The 23,044-nt window shown below is 50.3% G+C and overlaps 1 protein-coding gene across 10 annotated transcripts in view; it reads right to left on the reverse strand.

The window, feature by feature from the left end:
* Positions 1–23,044, reverse strand: part of MTMR14 (myotubularin related protein 14) — a 43,280-nt gene that overhangs the window by 15,033 nt on the left and 5,203 nt on the right. For 7 of the 10 annotated variants that reach the window (XM_032647423.1, XM_032647429.1, XM_032647424.1 and 4 more), the window contains 11 exons: positions 20,440–20,548; positions 14,696–14,771; positions 14,339–14,399; positions 12,710–12,832; positions 11,650–11,723; positions 6,801–6,871; positions 6,146–6,220; positions 2,215–2,281; positions 1,228–1,313; positions 893–969; positions 601–637 (listed from right to left, as the gene is read on the reverse strand). In XM_032647423.1, the coding sequence (XP_032503314.1) occupies positions 601–637; positions 893–969; positions 1,228–1,313; positions 2,215–2,281; positions 6,146–6,220; positions 6,801–6,871; positions 11,650–11,723; positions 12,710–12,832; positions 14,339–14,399; positions 14,696–14,771; positions 20,440–20,548 (856 nt within the window). Of the gene's footprint in view, positions 1–600; positions 638–892; positions 970–1,227; positions 1,314–2,214; positions 2,282–6,145; positions 6,221–6,800; positions 6,872–11,649; positions 11,724–12,709; positions 12,833–14,338; positions 14,400–14,695; positions 14,772–18,908; positions 19,055–20,439; positions 20,549–23,044 lie in introns of those variants that run through there. The other 3 variants (XM_032647425.1, XM_032647422.1, XM_032647431.1) reach the window with 2 other exon arrangements.

Below are 23,044 nucleotides of genomic sequence, written 5' to 3' on the forward strand. Positions count from 1 at the left end.
GGAAAACAGGCTGAAAACAAGAGTACCGAAGAGCCAAAGACTAAAAAAGGTAGCTAAGGATAAGGCGTGGACAGGGCAGAGGAGGAAGGAGGGACAGTGCGCGGACAGGAAGGGGACCCACAGCCCGCTGGCCGGGATTGGTCGGGGGGTGAGGAGCTGGCAGGACCCTGCTTGCACAGAAGGCCCTGGGGCTTAAAAGCTGCCGAGTGGGTGTGATGAGACAAGGGAGGACAGGGAAGAGCTTCTGGCTTTAGCTGTGAGGGTGAGGGGCACAGGAAAGCAGTTGTAAACTGGTTCCAGAGCTGAGTGCAGAAAACAAGGTCACTCGTAAGAAGGCCGGCACAGAAGGGGGGGAAGAGGGCTGACACACGAAGGTCACAGGTAAGTGTTCTCTCCGTGAGAGAGGGGGACTGAGGCTCAGAATGGGGCTGCTGTGCCACTGCTTTTCCTGCCACACTGCCTGATCCCAGCACACACCAGGCAAGGAACCGCCCCAAAGTGTAGACACCAAACACACCATCTCCCTGTCCCTCTTGGGGGTAAAGGAGCCCGAGCTCGCGGAGCCCTGATGTGTGCTCGCAGACCGTGAGCAGTACCTACCTCCTCTCCTTTGCTGAGTCGATCTACCAACATGTGCCTGAAACAAGAAGGCGAGGAGGTCAAAGCGAGCACCTCCGAGACAAGAGGATGAAGGGGGACCAGAGCCACAGGGACAGCCCATGGCTTTGGCACCCCAGCCTCAGGTGGGCCCGACCACACCTTCTCTCTTCCCAAGGGGGCGGGACAGTCTTCGCCTTCAACCCTGTCACAGGGGCCACCACACCCACACACACAAAAAGGCGGTTCCCAAGCACCGGAGCACCCCACAGCCCGACAGTTCCCGAAGGCTCACCCGAAGAGGAACCAGTCGTAGGCCACCGTTAGGTAGAGGATCTCAGCGGGCTTCAGGGATGCGTGGATGAGCCCGTCCTGGAAGAGACAGGCCCAGATCAGAAAGAAGCATCCCCACGACGGCCCCCTCCTGGCCTCGGGGGCTGCGTCACAACCACCGCCCCCGTGACAACCAGGCTGTCTGACAGCCCCCGGAGCGGGGTTAAACACGACATCTGCTCTGGACACGTGAGGTCCCTCGCTCTGAAGCCTCTCTGCTTTCTGGAAACAGTCCCAGCACTCACAAAGGGCCTCTGAATGCTCCCTGACCCCACGGCCCAGCCTGTCCATACTCACAGCCCACAAGGAAAGGCGCAGGAGAGAGATGAAGAGGGGCGTCCGGTCCCAGCCTGAGATACAGTGTACTAGCAGTCCGCTGTCATCTACACAGGAACATGGAACAGGAGGCCCAGGAGAGAAGCAAACACGGACTGATGAAAACGGGATGTGCCACCGCCCTGGCCTGGGGTGAGAGCCAGGCCACCCCCGAACCACGGCCTAGCTCCAGAGGCAGGCATGTGATGTTTCTGCCAACCTGGCCCCAGTGACCGGTTCAAGGATAGGCACTGGATCCAAACTGAGGCAATGAGCAGGAGCTCTGGGACAGAGGCCGTCTCCCTCTTCTGGAGGGGTTAAGACGGCAGGAAACAAGTCTGGAACGATTGCCAGCCACGAAGCTAACTAAACAGTGGGTATGAGACAAGGAGAGATTCTTTGTGGTATGTGGCACCTGGCTCTGCTCTTGGGCCTTCTTGGTTAAATAAACGAATACATTTCCATTTCTTCAAGCAAGTGCAACCCCACACAGGTCCTGACTGATATGGAGGAACCGGAGTCAGACCGCCCTAGGACACTGAGCATGATGGGCTCATCCAATCAAAACAGTCAAACTGGCTGGAGTACCCTCTGGAGAACAGGCCCTCCAGGGGCTCTTGTGTGTGCCCAAGAAGAGGCCAGGACTGACTTTCTCTCACCTTTCTGAACCAAAAGAGGCCACTACAGCCCCACACGAAAAGGCTGATGCTGAAAGCTCAAAGGCCAGCTGACCCAGTGCAGAAACACATCGGCAAAAGGCTGGTGCTGAAAGCTCAAAGGCCAGCTGAATGTGCTTCAGACGCTAACAAGTTCATAATTTGGGGCATGGAATAAATCTGCCAATGACAAGGGAATCCCCAAATCCTTCTCCCATAGAGCAAAAGGCCCCAATAAACACACATTTGAGATGTCAAGACCTGGGAACACCCAGAAGATCCTATGGCTTGAGGCAAGCAGAGGCAGACTCACCGTCACTGTTAATTATGGAAAGCAGCAGTTTCAGGTAGTTTTGTGTTTGTTGCACCAGATCCCAACTCTGTTGGAGAAGAAAAATAAAAGGATTCTATGAATAGGTGTTTAACTCAGAATGGGAATCTAAAGCATTTTTAAAATAAAGTGCTATGAGTTATTCAGGGGAAACAAGTACCCCAGGCTCATGGTCACAGGCCACAGGTCCCAAATCCCAGACTATCTGAAACTTCACTTTTCACACGTCCCTGCACCCTCCCCCACGGGCCCCTCCCTCAGTGTGCTCTGATCCAACGTGCGGGTGAGGGAGGGAAAGCCGTGCAGGAGCCTGGGCAACCCACAGCCCCACAGCCACGAGCAGCAGCCAGACACTAGCTCCTCTGAGCCCTGGGCTCCAGGCACGGCTGTCTAGGGAATTAACAGAAGCCGACAAAGAGCCCTGAGCCCGTGGCCATTGTCACCAAATGGAAAGAGCCATTTCTTTATCTGCCATCACATCACAGAAACCAAGGTAACCATCAACCTTCTCATCAATCAGGTTTCACACGTTTTTTATTGCTACTCACTGCATAGTCTTTTAATGAGTAACAAATGCAGTCTGTTTGGTAAACAAAAATCTTTTAAAACAGGAGGCCCGTGAGGTGGGAGAGCAAAAACAAGCAAAAGCCATAGAGATCGGAACCTCTGTTCTAGCCCAAGCTAAAGGTCCAGACTAGACCCTCTGAGGAACAGTCCATTTTGGAATCCGGAAGCCCACGGAGGGGCCTGACCCAGTTCTGTGGCCCCCTCCCCCTAGCTGGGGACAGTCTCTTAACATGACTGCTTCTCAGTGTCTGGGGCTGTGCAGAGAAGGCGGTGAATGCCAGCTAGCGAGAGTGCTCCCCTGGGGAGGGTGAACACAGCACCTGTAATTGGAATGGTTTTCCCAGGAATTTAAACCAAGCTCATTTACCTGACCTTCCCACGGACCCTGGAGAGTCCTGACCCACTTGCAGGAGCTCCAGAGAAAGCCGCTGCAGTGCCGTGCTAATAAACTTATTACTACCCATGGTGGCTCGGGGGTCTCTCTGCTCATCTGGTTCAACATGTCAGACACACCACTGCCAAGAGATTTCCTCCGAGCTGTGATTCCAGTGGTTGAGGAAAAGCAGGAGAGGTGGGAGCTACGCAGCAGGTGTGCAGGGAGGTCAGGCTGGCTGGGGGAGGACTGCAGCGGCTGGGAAAGGGCAGGAGGTGACCAAGGAAGAGCCTGCAGGGCAGCTCCCACAATGGCAGCTGTTTGAAGGGGACATAAATGACCAAGGAGCGGCGGCAGACTCCGCTGGCCACCGTGCCCAGGGCTGGGGCAGGAACCACAGCCTGGGGAGCGCTGGGTCGGCAGAGGCCCAAGGTCACACAGCTAAGCTGAGCTGGGGTCTGGACCCAGGCTTGTGGTCACACACTGCACTGTAGGAACACCTCCTCAGATACCAGAGTGAGAAACAGAAGAGGACCTGGGAAATGCATGAAAATCTAGGCTCACCTCTGACTCTCTCAATCTATGTGTGCCGTGACAAAGCCTCCGGGTACAGAGGTGAGTACCACATATCGGCCTTACGTTTCCATGCCTGGTGCATGCCTCTTTCCCTGGCTGGCAAACTCCTACTCATCCTTTAAAGGCCCAGCCCCATTATCTTCTCTACAGAGTCTTCTTCTGTGGCCACTGGTCAATACCCCTACTACGCAGGTGATGGTTATGCTGTTGCCTCGGAATTTTCCTAGACTGAGCCCAGTGAGGGCGGAGGCCATTTTGGCACGTCTGCATCTGTAAGGCTTCGTGCTTAGGGACTAGGAGGTACCTGTAGAATGTTCTTTCACTGACTAGTCATAGTCAGGGGCCAGGTTGAGGAGCAGCAGCCACTGGAAGGGGTCTTCGGGCACAGAATGAAAGAGCAGAGCTTTATGGAATTCCATCTGGCTACACAGAGGTCAGCAACACCCACACATGCACTACTGCTCGTGCAATGGGAAACAGTGGTGTGAACGTGACTGTGGGCCTGGCCCTGGGACACAGCAGTGAACACAATGACTCCAGCCCTGAGGCTGGAGGGAAGGGAAGGCAAAGTGAAGTGCTGCAGGTGTGCTAATTAAAAGGTGCCCTCTAAGATGCTGCAGGACCATGTAATTGGGGAGGTGAGCCTAGCCTGATCCATGGGGACCCTTAGGGAAGGCTCCCTGGAGATGGTGACATGCATGTGAGAAAAGGGGAGGGAAAGCACACGAGTGTTTGTGGCAGAGAGAAGAGCATGTGCAAACCTGGAGAGCATCTTCCCTAAGGGGTGGAGAGGCGGTCAGGGTAGCTGGAGGAGAGGGAGTGGACAGCCAGTGAGTCACAAGAACAAGCCTGGACCACGTGGAGCTGGGTGGACCACATAAGGGTCCTTGGACTTATCCTGAGGGAAAAAGGAAAGTCAGTGGCAGCTGTGAAGGAAGGAGTGACAGTGACGACCCTGCCCCATCATCTGAGTATCGTGCTCTGCCAGGCCCTATTCACATGCTTTACGTTCACTATTTCCAGTCGGTTGCCCCTTCAACGTGGACCCACGCTCAGCCATGAGACGATGGTAGCCTGCATTAGGCCAGTGACCTAAGGGATGGAGGCAAGAAGGACTGGGGAGTTTCCCTGGGGCAGAGACTTACAGAACTGATGGGACCAGCCATGGGTGTTGGGGAGAAGAGCCCCCATTTTTCGAGTCTGAGCATCTGGGTAAATGGTGGAGGGCCCGGGGGTGCTGTGGGTTGTGGCCAATTCCATTCTGGGCAGCTTGAGTTTGAGGTGCTTGCATGACGGGACGCTTGGAAAAGGAAGTAGGTGTGGATCACCGAGAGAGGCCAGGCCGGGCCGGGCCCAGAGCCCGGATTAAGGGGAATGTAGATGCAAGCATACAACCTCTCTAGGGATGGGGGAGAGGAGGCACATCAGGGAATTCTTCTTGGAGTGGACACTCGAGCCAAATCCTGAAGGCAGTGTGTCAGCCAGACAAGAGGAGGCTGGGAGGGCCAGCCAGGCAGAGGGAACAGACATGGGGAAGGCAGTGGGAACAATGAGGCTACTTGTCCTGGCTGAAGCAAGTGGCAAGGACACTGCTAATGGCCTGTGGGCTTGTACAGTGGGCTAAACGCGGTAGAGAGATGGATCCATCCAGTAAGACTGGGGACCCTTTGGACTTCCTTGGTGGTACGGTGGTTAAGAATCCACCTGCCAATGCAGGGGACACGGGTTCGAGCCCTGGTCTGGGAAGATCCCACATGCCGCAGAGCAAAAAAGCCTGTGTGCCACAACTACTGAGCCGGCACTCTAGAGCCTGTGCGCCACAACTACCAAGCCTGTGTGTCACAACTACTGAAGCCCATGTGCCTAGAGCCCGTGCTCCACAAGAGAAGCCACCGCAATGAGAAGCCTGCGCACCGCAACGAAGAGTACCCCCGCTCGCTGCAACTAGAAAAAGCCTGCACACAGCAACGAAGACCTAATGCAGCCAAAAAAAAAAAAAAACAAAAGACTGGGGACCCTTCCATGGCAGACGATGACAAAGAGGAGAGAAGCACAGTGGAAATAATTTTAAGGTTTCTATAACCAAATCAGGTCAGGTAGCTCTGCACTTTCTCTGATGGAACACGCATTTAAAAGGTAAAATGAAAAACGTCACTAAATCCCAGAGCTGGAAAAGCAAACTCCATGAGGTCCTCCTCTGGAAACAGAACCCCCTGGTGTATGCAAATCTTCCAGTGAGTCATGTTCAGAAAGCTTTCATTTTCTGGGCCAAGAAATCAGGAGAGAGAGTTCAACAGGTAAGCAGCTCCTCCTTTCCCAGGAGGTCAGAGGTCACAAGCCAGGCCTTCAGGTGTCTGCCTGAGGGACTTGTGGGGCAGGCACCAGGGGTCCCCTCACCTGATACTGGCTCCAGTCAATGTTCAGAGAGCAAGTCAGGAAGTCGGGGATGCTCAGAGGGGCATCAACGTAGTCCTGGGGACAGAAAGACACTGTGAGATGCAGGCTGTCCACCAGGAGAAGCCAGGATGACCAGGCAGGTTGAGGCCCTGAAGCTGTGGCTACCACAGGCAGGCAGGATGTACCCCCACAGTGCTCGCCTTCTCAGGGCCAGATGCCCGTGCCACCCTGGGAGTGACAGCTTAAAAATCAAAGGGACCAGATACTGCTGCCAAGTGGAGCTTTTCAGTTGGCCGTTTGAGTGTTTACGGCTGACACAGAGGTGATCAGCGTATTCAGCCTCCGGCAGCTCCTGGGCTGCTCCCACACACTGAGGAGGAGCTCTTCACACAGAGAACGGAGCAAAAATGAAGGACTTTTCCTACCTTTTCCCTGAGAACTCTTTTAAAGAAAAGGAGAAATTAAAGGGGGAGAGAAAGGTATATATGATGAGAGTTTAAACATGTACATACAAGGAGGAGAGAGAGAAAAATAATGAGACTCATTCAGGGAAGAGCAAAGGAAGGAGAAGGGTAGCTGTTTTCCCCAAGAAGATTACTGGCTGGTTTCCCTTCACAAACAGAAGACCCAAGCTGATGAATGTTATTGCTCATACCTGCTTCCAGTTAAAAATGAGCCCTTCAGCCATGTAATCCCGATCCTTATATTCCTTGAAAAATTCACAGCCTGGAAAAGAAGGGCAGAGTCATGACACCACCCTTCCTGGCCCAGTGTCCTGAGATGCCCCTGGGTGCCGGAAGACCGGGGCGGCCACCAGCGCACACACTCCAAAGTGGGCCCCAGATGACATGAGTGGAGGCTGGACCAGGCGAGCGGGAGCCTCCAACGCTCCTTGGGTTTCTAGCCAGAGACCTTCCCGATGAGGCAGCCCCTGCCTGCACACCTCTGTATCTCCCTCCGTCTGTGCTCACTGGTTCTTGGTCACTTTTCTCTCATTTCAGGTCCCTTTGCCCTACAAGTCCCTGAAGTGCCAACAGCCAGCGAACAACAGCGCGGTTTACAGTTTGAGCCCTGGCAGCACCTTCTCAGCAACTTACCTAGTTACGGAGGATCACCCTCCCTCCTGTTACAGACACACTTCAGAGATATTGAGGGTTCAATTCCAGACCACCGCAATAAAGCAAGCCACACGAATTTTTTGGTTTCCCAGTGCATATTAAAGTTATGTTTACACTGTATTATAGTTTATTGAGTGTGTGATAGCACTGTGTCTAAAAATATATATATTTTAAATTTAAAAAATACCTTAAATAAAAAATACTTCAGGGAATTCCTTGGCGGTCCAGTGGTTAGGACTTCGTACACTGCTGTGGGCCCCGGTTCAATCCCTGGTCAGGGAACTAAGATCCTACAAGCCACACAGCATGGCCAAAAAACAACAACAACAACAAACACTTTATTGCTAAAAAACGGTGACCATAATCTGAGCCTACAGTGAGGTGGAGTAGTAACATCGAAGATCACTGATCACAGGTCAGCATAAAAAATGGAGTGATAATGGAAAAGTGTGAGGTATTGTGAGAACTATCAAAATGTGACAGAGACATGAGGTGAACAAATACTGGAAAAATGTCTCCAATAGACTTGACACAGGGTTGCCACAAATGTTCAATTTGTAAAAAAATGCAATATGTGAAGAGTAACAAAGCGAAGAGCAATAAAATGAGGTCTGCCTGTACCAACCTCGCAGGCTTTCAGTGAGGACCGAACATCGTAACATGAGAGAAAGGACCATGGACAGTGCCTGAAATGGGACAGGCACTCAAGAGACACGTCCTTCTCCAACAAACCTTGCCAAGATGTGCTTTCTGTATCATTCACCAGAAAAACTATAAGAAATACCACCAGGGTAAGACCTCAGGAACAGAGAGAGGAGTGGAGAGAAAAGGGCCTTGGCAATGTTCCCAGCTTCAAACCTCAGCCTTTCATGTAGCCCTGTGACTGTGAACAAGTTAATTTCTCTAAGCCTTGATTTTCTCATTTGTAAAGTGGTTAAGGATGAAATGAAACAATACGTATAAAACAGCTGGCACAGCACTGCTACAAGGGGCACTAAGGTGACAGCATACTGGTGCCATCCTCATGCCACCGCTGCAGTGAGAGCCCCAGTGCAGCCCTGCAGCTTAGCCTGGGGAGAACGAGGCCTGCACTCCTCTCAGTTCCTCCACCAGGACCAACACAAACTCCAGAAGGCACAAGGCTTTGGCCACAGGTCCAAGTCTGGTAAGGTTCCCAAAGGCAGCAAAACAGTTGCCTGAATTCTGTCAAGGTAGCCACAGGCCATAAACATCCACACAGAACTCTCCAGCTCCTCTTGGGACATGCTCCTGTCTGGGGCCACACCAGGGAAGAAAGGAAAGGTTCTTTCGTGGAGGAAGGTCTGGAGACTTAGCCTGTGTGTTCTGCAGACCTGGCTCTCACCACCCCACACACTCCTGCACTCGAATCCCCCAGGCCTCACTGTGGATGGGGATGTCAGGAATCAATCCTCAGCTCTAACACTTCAGCGGATTCTTGGGTGCCTCACTGGGAGAAAGAAGAAATATAAATATCAGACAGAGGCCCTGAGCTTATGAGCCTGGGTTTAGGAGGGACACCAATCATTCCTCAGAACTCCCGTAAAGTGCTCTGTTTTCTCAAACTTGAGCGCTTGAATCAACACTGCAGGCTCCAGGCCGAGCTCTGACCAGCATATAATGCAGAAGCAACTGACTGTGAGAAACGGAGAGAATTAAAGCAGCCTCAGTACCCAGGGCAATGCCTTGACATTCATTACCTGAACAGGCTTCTGAGCCTGTTGAGAGGCAAACAGACAGGACCAAAAGTGAAGTGAGAATGGACGCTCGCTCAAGAGGGAAACAAATTAGACTCGTGCTGGGGAGTTTTTGGCCCCATCTATCTTGGTGCCCTGAAGGAAGTGCTCCCAGAACACTTCTCGTTTTCAAGGGCTAGTCTAAGCCTAAGTTAGTCTGACAGAGAACTGATACCACCGCAGTTCCTGTCTGGGCTTCAAAGTCATCAGAGGGCTCAACAGAGACCCCTGAAATGGCAGCCGACTGCATTTCAGGACTTGGTCTGGATAACATCGATTTTGTTATGAAGTATAATAATGTAGGCATGTAAAGAAATTCAAGAACATGAGCAGAGGAGGCAAGGTAATTAAGGTAAGCAAGTTAAGTGCTTCTCCTGTCCCCTCATCTGGGTGTGCAACAGCGTCTCCTGCCACCTAGACTTCTGGATTTTTACTGATGCCTCTTAATCTCCCCTCAGCACCATACACAACTATCAGATGCAGTACACAATATTCTGGGAAGAACGGGGGAAAAAAATTCAGAGAGACGGTATCATCTTACCATTCTGGCATTTTCTTTTCTTACCATTTTGTGTAAGCACCTTTTCTCTTACATAGTTGAGATTGTAGTGTTTAATTTTCTATCTTGCTTATTAGCACCTTAAGCATTTTTCTATGACTATGTAATATCTCGTTCTACTATGGATGGCTGTACCATCATTTACATCATCATTATTCTGATTAATGAAAACATTTCCCATGTTTGGCTGGTATAATCAGACATGATGAACATCTTCAAGCCCAAGCTAGCTGGATTATGGCCTAATGAATAACTGGGTCAAAAGGTGTTAGTTAATATTTCAGGAGTCTTTTAACAAGCTGCCCAATGACAGCAGAAAGGATATTGTGCTACTGTTCTGGAGCAAAACGATTTTTTTTCTTTTCTTTTCTTTGTTTTAAAGTGTGGTGTGTTTTTTTTTTTTTTCCTTTGGCTGCTGCCATGCGGCATGTGGGATCCTTATTTCCCCAACCAGGGATCGAACCCATGCCCCTTCAGTGGAAGCACGGAGTCTGAACCACTGGACTGCCAGGGAAGTCCCACAAAACAATTTTTTCTAAGCCAAGTGTTACCGAGAAGCTGAATACAAATAAAGCAAGCTGACGCGTGGTTCCTCAGCCAACTCAGTCCTCTCCCGTTCATTTGGCAGAGAGTACTTCAGTCTGGGGACCCCCAGAGCATCTCCTGAGAGTCAGGAGCCTAGTCTGAAAGCCAGTTTTAGAGCTACCTGAGGGAAGCTCCAGTGCAGACCCCCGGTGGGGACATCCCTGTCTTGACACATCTCTGACGCTGCCGAGCCCATGGCATCATCATCATGGTTCTGCATCTCCCGAAAGCGAGCCTCTCCTCCCATGCACCCGTCACTCGGCCTGGTGTTGGCGAGCACCTGTCGGGGACAGGTCTGGCACTTCACCCAGAATAAGCATCATTAACCACATTTTATGCAGGATGAAACTGATGCTCAGAAGGGTTAAGGGACTTGTTCAAGGACACAGTGCTGGGACTGGAATGCACGCCCAGCCCTACATGCCACCAAATGCTAAGCTAGCAGAGAAGAGTGAGGAGAGACCCTGAAGGAGGACACTGTGAGAGCCAGGCCACAGGGGTCGTGGTTTGGATACCACCAGCTCACACTGATGAGGATATACCCTCTGCCCACGAGGCAGTGGATGAACTTGAGGTTCTAATGAGAAGGCCTTGTGGCTCTACTGTAACCTGGGGTCACCAGCCTGCTCTCTATTGGCCACATGGCTCCAAGATGAGGAGACAAGATCCAGCACAGGACTGAAGGCAGGTGCTACTGCTGAGGAGCAGGAGAGAGGTTTCAAGGAGAAAGAGTCTGCTTTCTACTGTCTGTTGACAAAGTTTGGTGCCGATGTTAGGGCTCTAATACCTCCTTGAACGAGCAGGTGTTGCCAGAAAGAAAGCTTAAACGCTACAAACTGGACTAACGCAGCTTCAGTATCCAGTGCAGAGAACACTGCCCTGGCCACAGGTCACATACAGTCTGTGCCAGAGACAAATGCAGCCAGCTGTGTGCTCACCACGGTGCTCTGTGACACGGTGAGGCCACCAACCACGTGCAACTGGGGACAGGGCACTTACATCCTCACCACGGCAACAGCCAGCGCAGCACAGATGGTTGCTGACACGGAGGACTAACGTCATTTCACACCGAAACAGCACATTAGCTGCACAGAGCACGCCGATAAACCTGACCTCACCCAATCCACACAACAAGACCCTGAGCTAAGCCTCACCAACTTCCAGTGATACCTGAGAAAACCTGAGGCTGGCGAGGTGGCGAGGTGAAGTAACTCGCTCAAGAGCGCAGTAGGGAGGACCTGAGCCAGGACTCCATTCCTAGGCCGCTCCCAGGGGAAAGCCCCCCTACACACACACAAGGACAGCGTCCTACCCTAAGGTGAGAGCCAAGGACCAGGAGCTGCACTGCCCTATGCTGAGTGACAGCAGATCCTGTCCGAGAGCTCCGGGGCATCTGTGCACCTAAGTGGCCAGGGCCTGAGGAGGGCCTCAAAGAGCCCCAGTCCTGGGAAGCCTGTCCCTTGACCAGACCCTGGAAAGAGCCCCTACCTGGATACGGGATGGAGAGGAGAGTGAAGTCGGCATAGCGCTGGGCTTTGTCCACCTTCTCGGAGGAGGTGACACTACAAGACAGGACACAACGTGTTACGGCATCACAACACACGCACAGCATTCCCCACAAGCATTACCACAGCTCGAATGATCCTCCTGCTATAGAAACTACTGTTCAGAGTTAGGAATGATGCCCTCCAGGGGGCTTACTTAGAACGACTAAGAAATGCGACTGCTCTGCCGCCTCTACCCCAAGTCACCAGGTGAGAGCGCCGACTCCCCCGGACCCCACAGCACCCGCAACGCACAGGGACCTAAGCCGCGGAACAAGCTTCCCCCAAAGGCAGCACCGCCCCCTGACCCGCAGGGCCGAGTGAGAAAAGAGCAAAATAACAGAGACACTGTCCAAAAGGGGCCCTGGGGCGGACTCTCGTCTCCACCTTCTCCGGCATCCACTGCGGACACTCCCAGACAGCATCGGAGAGACACAGGACTACTCTGACAGACAGCGGGATGTGCAGGTGACTGCAAACAGCTGAGCTGCAACAGCCTCAGTGTGGCTTATTTTCTAAGACATACTTGGCATAATTAAAAGTGGCTATTATAGAAAATTAACAACACTTTGGAAAAATTCCCCAAATTTCATCACCCTAACCCAGGTTCCATTTGTTTCTAATTTTGCCTTACCTGAAGATTTGTTCCACACAGGACATAAAAATTGAGCAAATACTGATTTTTTTCGATCCACTTTAAAAGAGACTCTAATCTACCAGAGATGGCGCAGCGGCAGCAGAGCACACGTTAGAGACCCACGGCTCCCTTGGTGCTCTCTGCACCACCCCGAGAAAGTGACTTAACCTCTCTGGCTTCAGTTTCTCCCCTGCAAGAGGGGGACACTAGAACCTCCTTGCAGGGAGGGCTGTGTGAGGATACAGGGAGAGGATGCACGAGGCCTGGCACGCGGTGTGCCCTTGTAACTGCTCTGTGCCATCTCTGACCCCACGAGCCTGTGAGCACACGGCCTCCACCCACTTCGCAGGGGGTGCCCTGCACTCACTTCATGCCAAACTTCACCTTCTTGTTCTCCACCATCAGGTCACAGATGTATTTCACTGACAGGTACCGGAGCAGCTTGATGTCATACCCTCTGACCTTATCAAAAAGATGCGTGTCGGAACTTCTGAAACAAAGAGCCAGAGGGAGAAGCTGCACTGCACATTCATCCACGAAAGTCTGGGGCGTGAGGGGCGCGTTCAAGGAAGTCTAGTTTCTACAGAAGAATTTCTGATTCTCTTCTCCAGAAGACAGAGGGAAGGCCAAGAGAGGACAACCGCTCCCAGGGAAGGTGACTTTCTAAGTGATTATCCCGCTCTCTGGGACGCATTTCAAAGAGGAGCAATCTGCACCTGGGGCGGGAAAGGGATTTTTGGCACTGCTTGACATTAAGCCAGAAGATTCAAGATAATCTCTGAGTTCTAAAAAGCAGCAGGCTAGTGGCTGATAGAGTCTTTGAGCCTCCATTAGAGTTTATCTCTCTCCACCCCCCTCCCTTTCCCCATTTATGACTGTTTTTAGCCACATGACTCGCTCAAAATGTAACAGATTGAAACTTTCACTGGGAGATGGACTTTTTAGAGCTATGTTATCAACTGATTGTGAAATATTAGCAAGTGAATTCCCTCAGCTTAGAAGGCCTCTGAAGCAAGGAGAAAGATAAAATTTTCCTAATCCCCAGGCTGCCTTTTGATCAGTCATACAGATAAAGGCAAAAGCAGAACGAATAAACAGTCACCATTAATTTTTTTTTGTAATGCCCACTGCTTTGCTGTCCCCAGCAGACTTCTCACCAAGAACAGTGTGCACTGTGGAAGATGGCCTGGCTGGGGCAGAGGTCGTCTGATCCCGGGGGAAGAGCCAAACATTCTTGAGCACAAGCCAGAGCCACTACTCTTGGAACTAACGGGCAGAAGCCGGGCACAGCGAGATGCCTTTTCATGCACCGAGCCATGATTTTGGGCAGCTGATCTGACCAGGGTACTGGTGTGCATTCCAGAGACACCCGACACCAGTTAAAGACTTTCCATGTGGTACAGACGATGCAAAGGAGCTTTTCCAAAATAACCATTACTGCCGTTTTCTAAAAATATTTGGAAAGGAGGTAGGAAGAGTGGGAGCCAGCCCCCTCCTTCCCTTTAAGGGAGCCTAAAACATTCCTCTGTAGCAAGCGCCTTATGGCACCTATCACACAGCTGTGGAGCTTCTAGTGCCCACATCTCTCGTGTGGGGACCACAGTCCTTGCTTGCCCTGTGCCTCGGGCCGGTTGTGCTGTGCATCACCTGGTAGGCCAGACGTCACACCCTGGAAACCGTGGGGCTTGAAGACACACAGATGTCTGGCCTGTGTTTTGGGCCTGGGGTGCCAGGAACCCCAGCGTTGGGGCACTCGCTCTGCAGTCCTGGCGAGCACAGACTGCTCAGGCAGTCCACAAAGTCAGCTTCGGGTGAAGCTACAGGGTGGACTTCAACAACCCTGTTGCAGGGGCGTGGGCCTGGCAGCAGGAGGAAGGGAGCCAATCCACTCACCTGGACCACTGATGAGGTCATGACCGTCAGTAGGAGAACGGCCACCACCACTCAGACGCCTGCCCCCAACCCAAGCCCAGACCCATAACCACCTGGCACTGACCGAAGCGCACAGTCCTCCTCCGTGACATCCTCTGCATCTGCCCAGGCGTCGTCTGCACCCCCTGTGGGAGAAACCTGCGGTCAGCACCGAGGCCAAGGCAGGGGCTCCACCCAGGGGCTTCCTGACCAGTCTCCCCCTGGCTCCACCCTAACAACCACACTCCTGCCTCTCAACATCCGAAGCCCCACATGCCTGGCAGTGTTCTTCACCCCCAGCATCTCCTCAGGTGATGAAAGGAGGGCCCTTGCCCATCCCCCAGCTTGCTGCCCCTCCACCTACACCAATGCAGCCCTAGGTGGCTATTCTCCACCACTGGGTTCCTGTTCTTAGTCAAAGACGGTGCAGCTCAATGCTCACCTGAGAAAATATAGTTGTAGCCAGTGCGTCCATACAGCTCCCCCCATCCAGCCAGCGTTGCCGACCTGCAAATATGCTGGGAGAGAAACCGCATTTTCAGGGTCAGGTGGTTTTCTGGAGTTTTTTGGTTCGGTTTTTCCTAGCCTTTCTTGAGATATAATTGACATATGACATTGTCTAAGTTTAAGGTATACAACACACTGATCTGATACGCTTACTTATTGCAAAATCATTACCATCGTAGAGTTAGCTAACACATGCATCATGTCACGTAATCACCACTTCTTTTTTTGTGGTGAAAACAGTTAAGATCAGCTCTCTGTGCAACTTTCATGTATCTAATACAGTATTACTAACTATAATCACCATGCTGTACATCAGATCCACAGAACTTACTCATCTTACAACTGGAAGTTTGTACCCTCTGACCAAAAGTCAGGTGGTTTTCTGAAGTGCACACAGTGGGGGGAACCCCTGGGGACCCTCCAGGCCAGGAAAATGGGTGCAGGAGTGCTGCCCAAAGTCTTCACAGCAGTCACTCCGAAGTATGCCTAGAATTTAACCTGCAGCCTCTGTCAAGAGGTTCTCTCTCCCAAACGAGAGGCACCAGAGTGTCACTAACAGTAATGGGTAGATTCAGTGGTCGTCACGCATGTACTTGGGTAAGATCTGGCGGTTATCACATGTGTTTGTGAGTACAGGACTGAAACAAGTACACCACCTTCCCACTGGATTTACACAAGCCCATGAGAGAGATGTCGCAGGTGGCAGGCACTGTTGCTGCTTCACAGATGAAAAGACGAGGGACGGGCGCAGGGAGGTGAAGTGATGCCTAAGGTACCACAGAGGGGGTTGAGCTGGGATCTGATCGAGCCCACCTCCCTCCGGAGCCTGCGAGCTGACCATCACCGGAACTGCTTAGCGCAGTGGAGGGCAACCTTTGCAGCAGGAGGGCCAATTAAGGGAGAAATGTCTGGGTTTTGTTTTTTTTTTTAAGAAATTTTATCTTCTCTCTCCTCTGTATGAAGGAAGTGTAGTGGCTTTAACTGTGCTTAACTATCCTTTTACTCTTTCCTCATCACTGAAGGAGCATTTCAAGAGCTAGAATTCTAGAAACCAGGCAATGGGCATGAACTTCATTATTTAACTTTAAGGCTGAATCTTTATAAATTGTGTTTGATGAGATCCAGGAGGAATGGGAGGAGGTATCTGGTGACCCCACGGTCCAGTTACAGGCTGAGGGAGGCTGTGAGGGTGGCTGGGACGTTACACTAGGCAGGGGGAAGGCATTTCTGAACGGGTCATGCAGCCTGGCGGTGTAAGGAGGGTCCCTGGAAAACTGCAGAATACTGCCCAAGGGGTCTCCTTCTCCACTTGTAAGACAGTGGGAAAGAAACGGTTTTGCTGCTAGGAAAGGGGTGTGGTGGGAACCGGCAGGTCATCACCCGGCTTTCTGAGGCAGTGGCAGCCTGGGGCAGGGGGCAGGTGATAGAAAGGCAACCTGCTACAACCCGGGCGGGGTGGGGTGCTTTTCCAGTGCCGGGGGCAAGAATGCAATCGTGGGAGGGTTGTCCCGGAAGCCTATGAAGAAGGGCTCGGGCAGAGATTCCTGCTGGCCTGAGCAGGATGCACTCTGTGGGGGCTGCTTCATTTTTTCTGGGTCCAAAAGCATTTTGAAAATCTGATGAAAATCATAAACTGTCTCTGGATAAAAATGTACACACCAGAGTTTACCTACATCTCCAAGTCCATCCATGGACCCATCTCCAGCCCCTGATAAGAGGCCCTACTCTGAAGAGACCAACCCAGTAATTAGGAACTGCAGCAGGGAAATGTCAATCCTCAGGCTGAGGACCCCCCAAGACGCTCATGGTAAGAAGGGAGGTCTGATTCCTGAAAGCAAGACAATGGGGGGTACGTGGTTTGAGTTTGACTGGCACATGTTATCATGCCCACCCTCCCCCATCATCCAAGCTGCCGGCGCCAAATCTCAGTCTTCTTTGCATTACTCTGTTAAATCTTTTCAGAGCGGACACACACCCCTTCCTTCCTTAGCTGCTGAGCTCTGAGTTCTTTTCAAGGTTCAGATTCTTCTTTCTGCTCAGTTCTCCCACCTCTTTTCGACCCTGTCTTTTTGGTAACAGAGGCAGATACACCTGGCACAGAGGCCTCATCAGATGGAGAAGAATGGGAGAGAGGGCCAGCTCCCCAAGTGAAGCACCAACCTCTGCAGGAAGGTCCCGAGCCGGCACCTGGGGGAAGCTGCACCCCAAGGCAGAGTCTAACACCTGACCTTGCTCCCTGGCCTCATGGCTCCAAAGCATAATCTGCCATTTCTGTACTTTAAGCTTCGCTCTTGACTGAAAAAGCAGGATGTACTCTGAATGCTCTCCACTTACCTAATTAGGAGTGGCCTCTAACTCTGCATGAGAAATATGGCTCTATAGGATATGCTAATGTAGTAACCAACTTTAGCACACAGAATAAAAGCAGTTGACCTCTGCTCCCCATCTCTTTCAGGGAGGAAACAGAGAAAGATGACCTGTTCCCATTTTAATTGCCTAAAACCCAGATACAGATGTTGGGGAAGAGAACGGCATGGGAGAACAGCTTACCCTTAAATGCTTGAACTTAGTTGTAAAAAAATTTTAATAATATATCTCATTTAACCCAATATATCCAAAATATTACTATGTCAACATATAATCACTTTAAAAATTATTCACGTTTTACATTTTTTGGACTAAGTCTTCAAAATCCAATATGTATTTTACACTCGCAGCACATCTCAACTAGGATACTTTATTTTCAGCATTTAAAGGGAAACGTAGTCCTGCCCCAAAATAAAGTTGTGTTTAACCAAAAAAAATCTACATTGCTTCAGCTATAAAACGGAAATTAATTGAAATGAAATACAATCAGACATTTAGTTCCTTGGCTGCCCCAGCCACACTGGACTGAATCTGGAGAGAAGCAGGAAGCAGGCACTTCTGAACATACCTCCCCCTCCCCAGCCCGGCAGGATGTGCTGGTAGCAAACACTGCTGTCACCGCACTGGCTAGGGCCTGCTGGGAGCCCCGTCTCTGAGGATGAGATCCCCACCTCACAACAGAAGACTCTCTCCTGCCCGTCGCCATCTCCCTCTCAGCTGCTAGTTCACAGGTCAACCTTCCCCACTCACTGAGCTCCACAGGGACAGGCCTGTCTTAGTCACTTGTCCCCCGAGAACCCAGCAGAGCCCACGACCACTTTAAAGAGCAGTGTCTTCCCACCTTCCCACCTTCCCAGCTTGCACGTACAAGCTGGGTGGGCACTTGCTAGGCGCTGGGAGGACAGCAGCCAGACAAGACCTCTGCCCTCAAAGGGATTACCGCTGAGAGGAGACAGCAGACTTGCAAACACAATAGGAATAAAATGTATATAAGGTATTTGATCCCTGCTTGGGGAACTAAGACCCCACAAGCTGCACAGCATGGACAAAAAAAAAAAAAGAGGATAATCCCTCCAACTCTTTGCCCTCCCTCTGAAATGAGCTGCCTTGGGCTCTTTCTCCCAGGCCTGCTGCAATCTCACTGGACTAAGCCGGTCAATGTGGCACTTTCCCAAATGCATTCCGCAAAGTCCCTTCCTCAAGGTCTGCTGAGTGAGAAATAGCAGACCTGACAGCACTACACAGGTCCCTCTGCTTCAGGACTTCTCAGAGCCTTTCCTATGTCAGTGCACACTTACCGATGTACCTCTTGAATCTGGAGCTTGGGGGTCAGGCCAAATCTAGTAACGTGCTATCTCTCACCCTTGTTTGACAGGGAATGCTTTGCACAAGCACATCCTTAAATTACTATTCTGTGGAACACACTGTGCGAAGCACAGGTTTGAGTATTTCCTATGTAAATTCTAGCAACAAGCGCTATGCCCCACAGAGCAGTGTGTTATAGTCCAGTTATCTAAACCGGAGTTCCCAGAGCTTACAGCAACACGAAACTTTCCAAAGGGGAAGAGGGAATAAATAGCTTTAAGATGATCAATTTCTGGAACTTGACTTCCAGACATACTTTTCCCTAAAATCGACCTGTCCACGAAAGCCTGTGGTCAAGTCTCCTTTCCTATCCCCCCTTTCACATCCCCCCTTCTTCCATTTTACGAAAGAAAGGCACAAAGGGATGGAAACAAGCCCTGTGTCTCTCCTCCCCACTGCCCTGTCCCAGTCCTCACCTGCGCTGGGAGCCGGACTATAGTCCGACAGGCACCAAGACCACAGCGCATTCAGGTACACAATGGACGACTAGAATAGAGAGCCTAAGGGACTTCCCTGGCGGTCCAGTGGTTGAGACTTCACCTTCCAGTGCAGCAGGTGCAGGTTCGATCCCTGGTAAGGAACCTAAGATCCCACATGCCTGGCGGCCGAAAAACCAAAACATAGAACAGAAGCAATACTGTAACAAACTCAATAAAGATTAAAAAAAACAAACAAACAGGAATAGAGAGCCTACACCCCTGCTTCCCTCCCCTGCTCCAGGCTCTCTGTTAGTCCGTTCCTTCTGGATTAATCTTTCTCAAAATGCTATTTGCATCTTGTACTTCCCTGCTCAGAAATCACAGTGGCTCTCCCAGCAAACCTAAACACCTTGGCCAGCAACCAGCCTCCTGCATTCAGTCCCTTCCATCCTCGGCTCCACCACGTACCTTGTGCTCCCGTCAGGGAGTCTCTCGGACTTTCCGCGCCTGGCTTCATGCTCCCCCAGCGCTGGCACCTGCCTGGAACACCCTCCCACCCTTCCTCCAATGCTTGCTGCCTAGTCCCGCTCACTTAATGAGGCCATGTCTGTCAGTCCACACTGCTGCCCATCTGGGGTTTTTTTGGTTTTTTTTAAAATTTTTGACCGCACTGCACAGCATGCAGGATCTCAGTTCCCCAACCAGGGATAGAACCCACACCCCCTGAAGTGGAAGCACAGGATCTTAACCACTGGACCGCCAGGGAAGTCCCCAACTGCTGCCCGTCTTAAGTGGGTTCCTCTGACACCATACCACGTGGCCCTAAGCTGCAGTGTGGTAACTTGAGTGCATTTTGCAGTTAAGTTTAAACCCCAGCTCTCTAGTTGTGTAAATGTGGGGAAGTTATTTAACCACTCTGAGCCTTCGTTTCATCTGCAAAATGGGAATATCAAATACACCAAAGGATTATAAAAAGAGGTGAAATGAGACCATAGTGGGCAGCCAAATTAACAACAGTCACTAGAATATAAGCTTGATAAGGGTGAGGATTTTTGTGTACCTTATATGCTGATGTACCTTGAGGCCTGAACATGACACACATTCAATAAATACTTGGTAAATTATATGACTGAACGAATGAACAAACAACAATGTACTTACTCATCTGATCTAATCTATTCACAAACTTCTGATGTAGGCATGATTATTTTTCCCATTTTATAGAGGAAGAAACTGAGGCCTTGCACAGGCAGGAAGTAACAGAGCCAGGATCAGAACGTAGGCAGTCTGGCTCCAGGACACAGGGTGGGGTCCTCTGCTGTGACTGTCCCTTTCCTAATTAGACTCACCTTCAAAAATTGTATCAGAATTGGTCTGTTTCTCTGGCCTGCTTCCCACTGCACCAGGCACCCAGTAATCACCCAAACTTGGCTGGCAAAAGCCAAGAACACGAGACTCTACACTTTGCATTAAGCCAGGTACCCCACGAGAGGGTCTCAGGGAGTGCGAGGCTAAGGCGTGGTCTTACCTTGCCCTTGAACAGGATCACTGGGCAGACAAAACGTCCTCTGCACCTGGCCGTCTTGCTGCGGTTGACGAGGTCCTGCAACTTGCTCACCTGTACGGTGCTCTGAAACCTAAAAACGGGCAAGAGAGGTAGGTCAATCTGCTTCTGCGTGAGTATTGTGTGCCCCATACTAGGGTTGTGTGTGTGTGTGTGTGTGAATATTCATTCCAAATTTAATAAATGCTCAGATTCCTAAATTCTAGATCATGGACATTCTAAGCTTTTCAAGAAAAGAATAAAATGCTATATTATAGATACTAAAATGGAAGTCATCCTGATTTCAAAACCTTTAAGATTAAAAAAAAAAAAGTCAGCTACTCTGAAGACATGGTATTTAAAATACAGAAACATATATAGCAAACTGAACGTTGATTATATCTAAGGGGTTCAGTATCTTACTCCAAAAGTAAGACAATACGTGTGCTGGGGACCCTCAGGAAATCATGGGGCCATTCTTGTCATCTTTCAGAGTGCAGCATAAGATGAAGGTTCACATTTCACATGGCTATGAGCCTCTGATACCTCCGCAACGTTCCAGCTACCTCTAACAGTCCAAAAAGCCAACAGGGGAGGGAATGCTGGAGAAAAGGCAGTGAAAGAGAAGCTATTTGTGGCCTTGAGAAGCACAGTAGTTAATACACTGGGTTTAATAAGGGAGCTTCTAGAAGATGAAAAAAATACATTTAGAAATGAGCTTAAGCAACTCACACATATTAAATCAGGTCAAATCAGCTGACCCCTAAAATAAGGGTCTACTCTCATAGCTTCACCCATTGATTCTTTTTTTCTTTTCTTCTTTTAAAATTTCTTGGCCGCGCTGAAAGGCATGCAGGATCTTAGTTCCCTGACCAGAGTTTGAACCCGCGCCCCCTGCAGTGGTAGTGCAGAGTCTTAACCACTAGACCACCAGGGAAGTCCCCACCGTAGATTCTTAACAAAAGACTCCACAGCAGCCAGTCAGAGCTTCTGGTTGCAAGAGGAACAGGAGGCAGGAAAGTTCAAGAGTGGGAAGCTATCCCCGCCATGCAGAATAATGCAGGGTGACAGAAGAGAAGGGAGGGAAGACACTCAAGTGCCCTCCTTACAAGGGCTGAGCTTCCAGGCCGAGTCCAAGAGGGCGTTCATTCCTTCTACATCCCAGTCGTGCTAGCACTCCCGTGTCACTGCACAGCATGTGCACACAAATAACTGTTTCAGAATGAGTAAGTTCACCAACTCCTACACATCTGTGGTACCCTTTTAAGCATAACTGGATGCTGCCGGCACCAATAAAAATATAGTCTTTTAAAAACATTGCTGATTTCTTAGTAGCCTTCATAGATATATTCTCAAACCAGTTACTAATAAAATAACTACTATAAAGTGAAGATGTGAAATTGAAGTTAAACAGCGGTCTTCAAATAAAAACCTGGACCAAGAGTTTGGTGATCATGGAAAGAGAACAGGGGATAAAATAAGAGGACTTATACTTCCTATGGTGTATTTTTCTGTAAGGTCTGATTTAAGATTTTTTTTCATTTTTATTAAACATTTTGTTTTAAATCACAGAATTATCACATCCTTACTGTAACCAATTCAAACAACAAAGAAGTGACTACATGTTATTTTTACGATCAAGATTTTTTTCCTTTTTTGATGGAAGGTGGAAGGCTGGGGTGCCTCTTCAAGGTGCCTGTAGGATGGCACAGGCCAACCAGCCAGGTCCTAGAAAAAACATGGCTCACTGAAAAGTAAGTTCTGCCACCTTCCCCTCACTCAGGTTCTCTATGAGATAAAAAGGCACCTCAGGGTTTCCCTGGTGGCACAGTGGTTAAGAATCCACCTGCCAATGCAGGGCACACGGGTTAGAGCCCTGGTCCGGGAAGATCCCACGTGCCGCGGAGCAACTAAGCCCGTGTGCCACAACTACTGAGCCCACATGCCACAACTACCGAGTCCATGCGCCTAGGGACCATGCTCCACAACAAGAGAAGCCACCGCAATGAGAAGCCCATGCACAGGAACAAAGACCCAATGCAGCCAAAACATTAAAAAAAAAAAAAAAAAGGCACCTCAGAATGAAGCAATGGCCTAATTAAACTCAGATGCCAAGATAATATAAAACTGAGCACACACAGTACTGCTCACAGTAGTCTCCCTCCCACCTTTTGGTGGCCTCCGTCCATTTGCACAGATGTGGTCAGCACCATCTGTTTTAACCGACTCTCATGGAGCTCACTCCAGCAGCTCTAAAAGCCTTGAAACTGCATATGATTCTCCCAGGCTGAATCCTTCCATTCAGCAAACTCTCCACAAAACTGAGGGAGAGAATATGCCAGCATTTCCCTCTTAGAGGCTCTGGGCAGTCTTATCATGTGAAGGAAGGCACCTTTTTCTTGTTAGGCTAGCTGGTGCTTTATTTTCCTGGGTCCCCTACTCAAAGAACCAATTCAGTTTCTGTTCTCAGTGGTTCCTGTTTTTATTTTTATCTCTTGGCCTCAGAATCTTTCCCTTACTGTGCTAAGCACTGGGCTGTGTCAGGCACCTGATACTCATATTTGAATGAATGAAAGTGAGCTTGTGTATT

The sequence above is a fragment of the Phocoena sinus genome, chromosome 11 (assembly GCF_008692025.1).
Source record: "Phocoena sinus isolate mPhoSin1 chromosome 11, mPhoSin1.pri, whole genome shotgun sequence".
Classification (NCBI taxonomy): Eukaryota; Metazoa; Chordata; class Mammalia; order Artiodactyla; family Phocoenidae; genus Phocoena; species Phocoena sinus.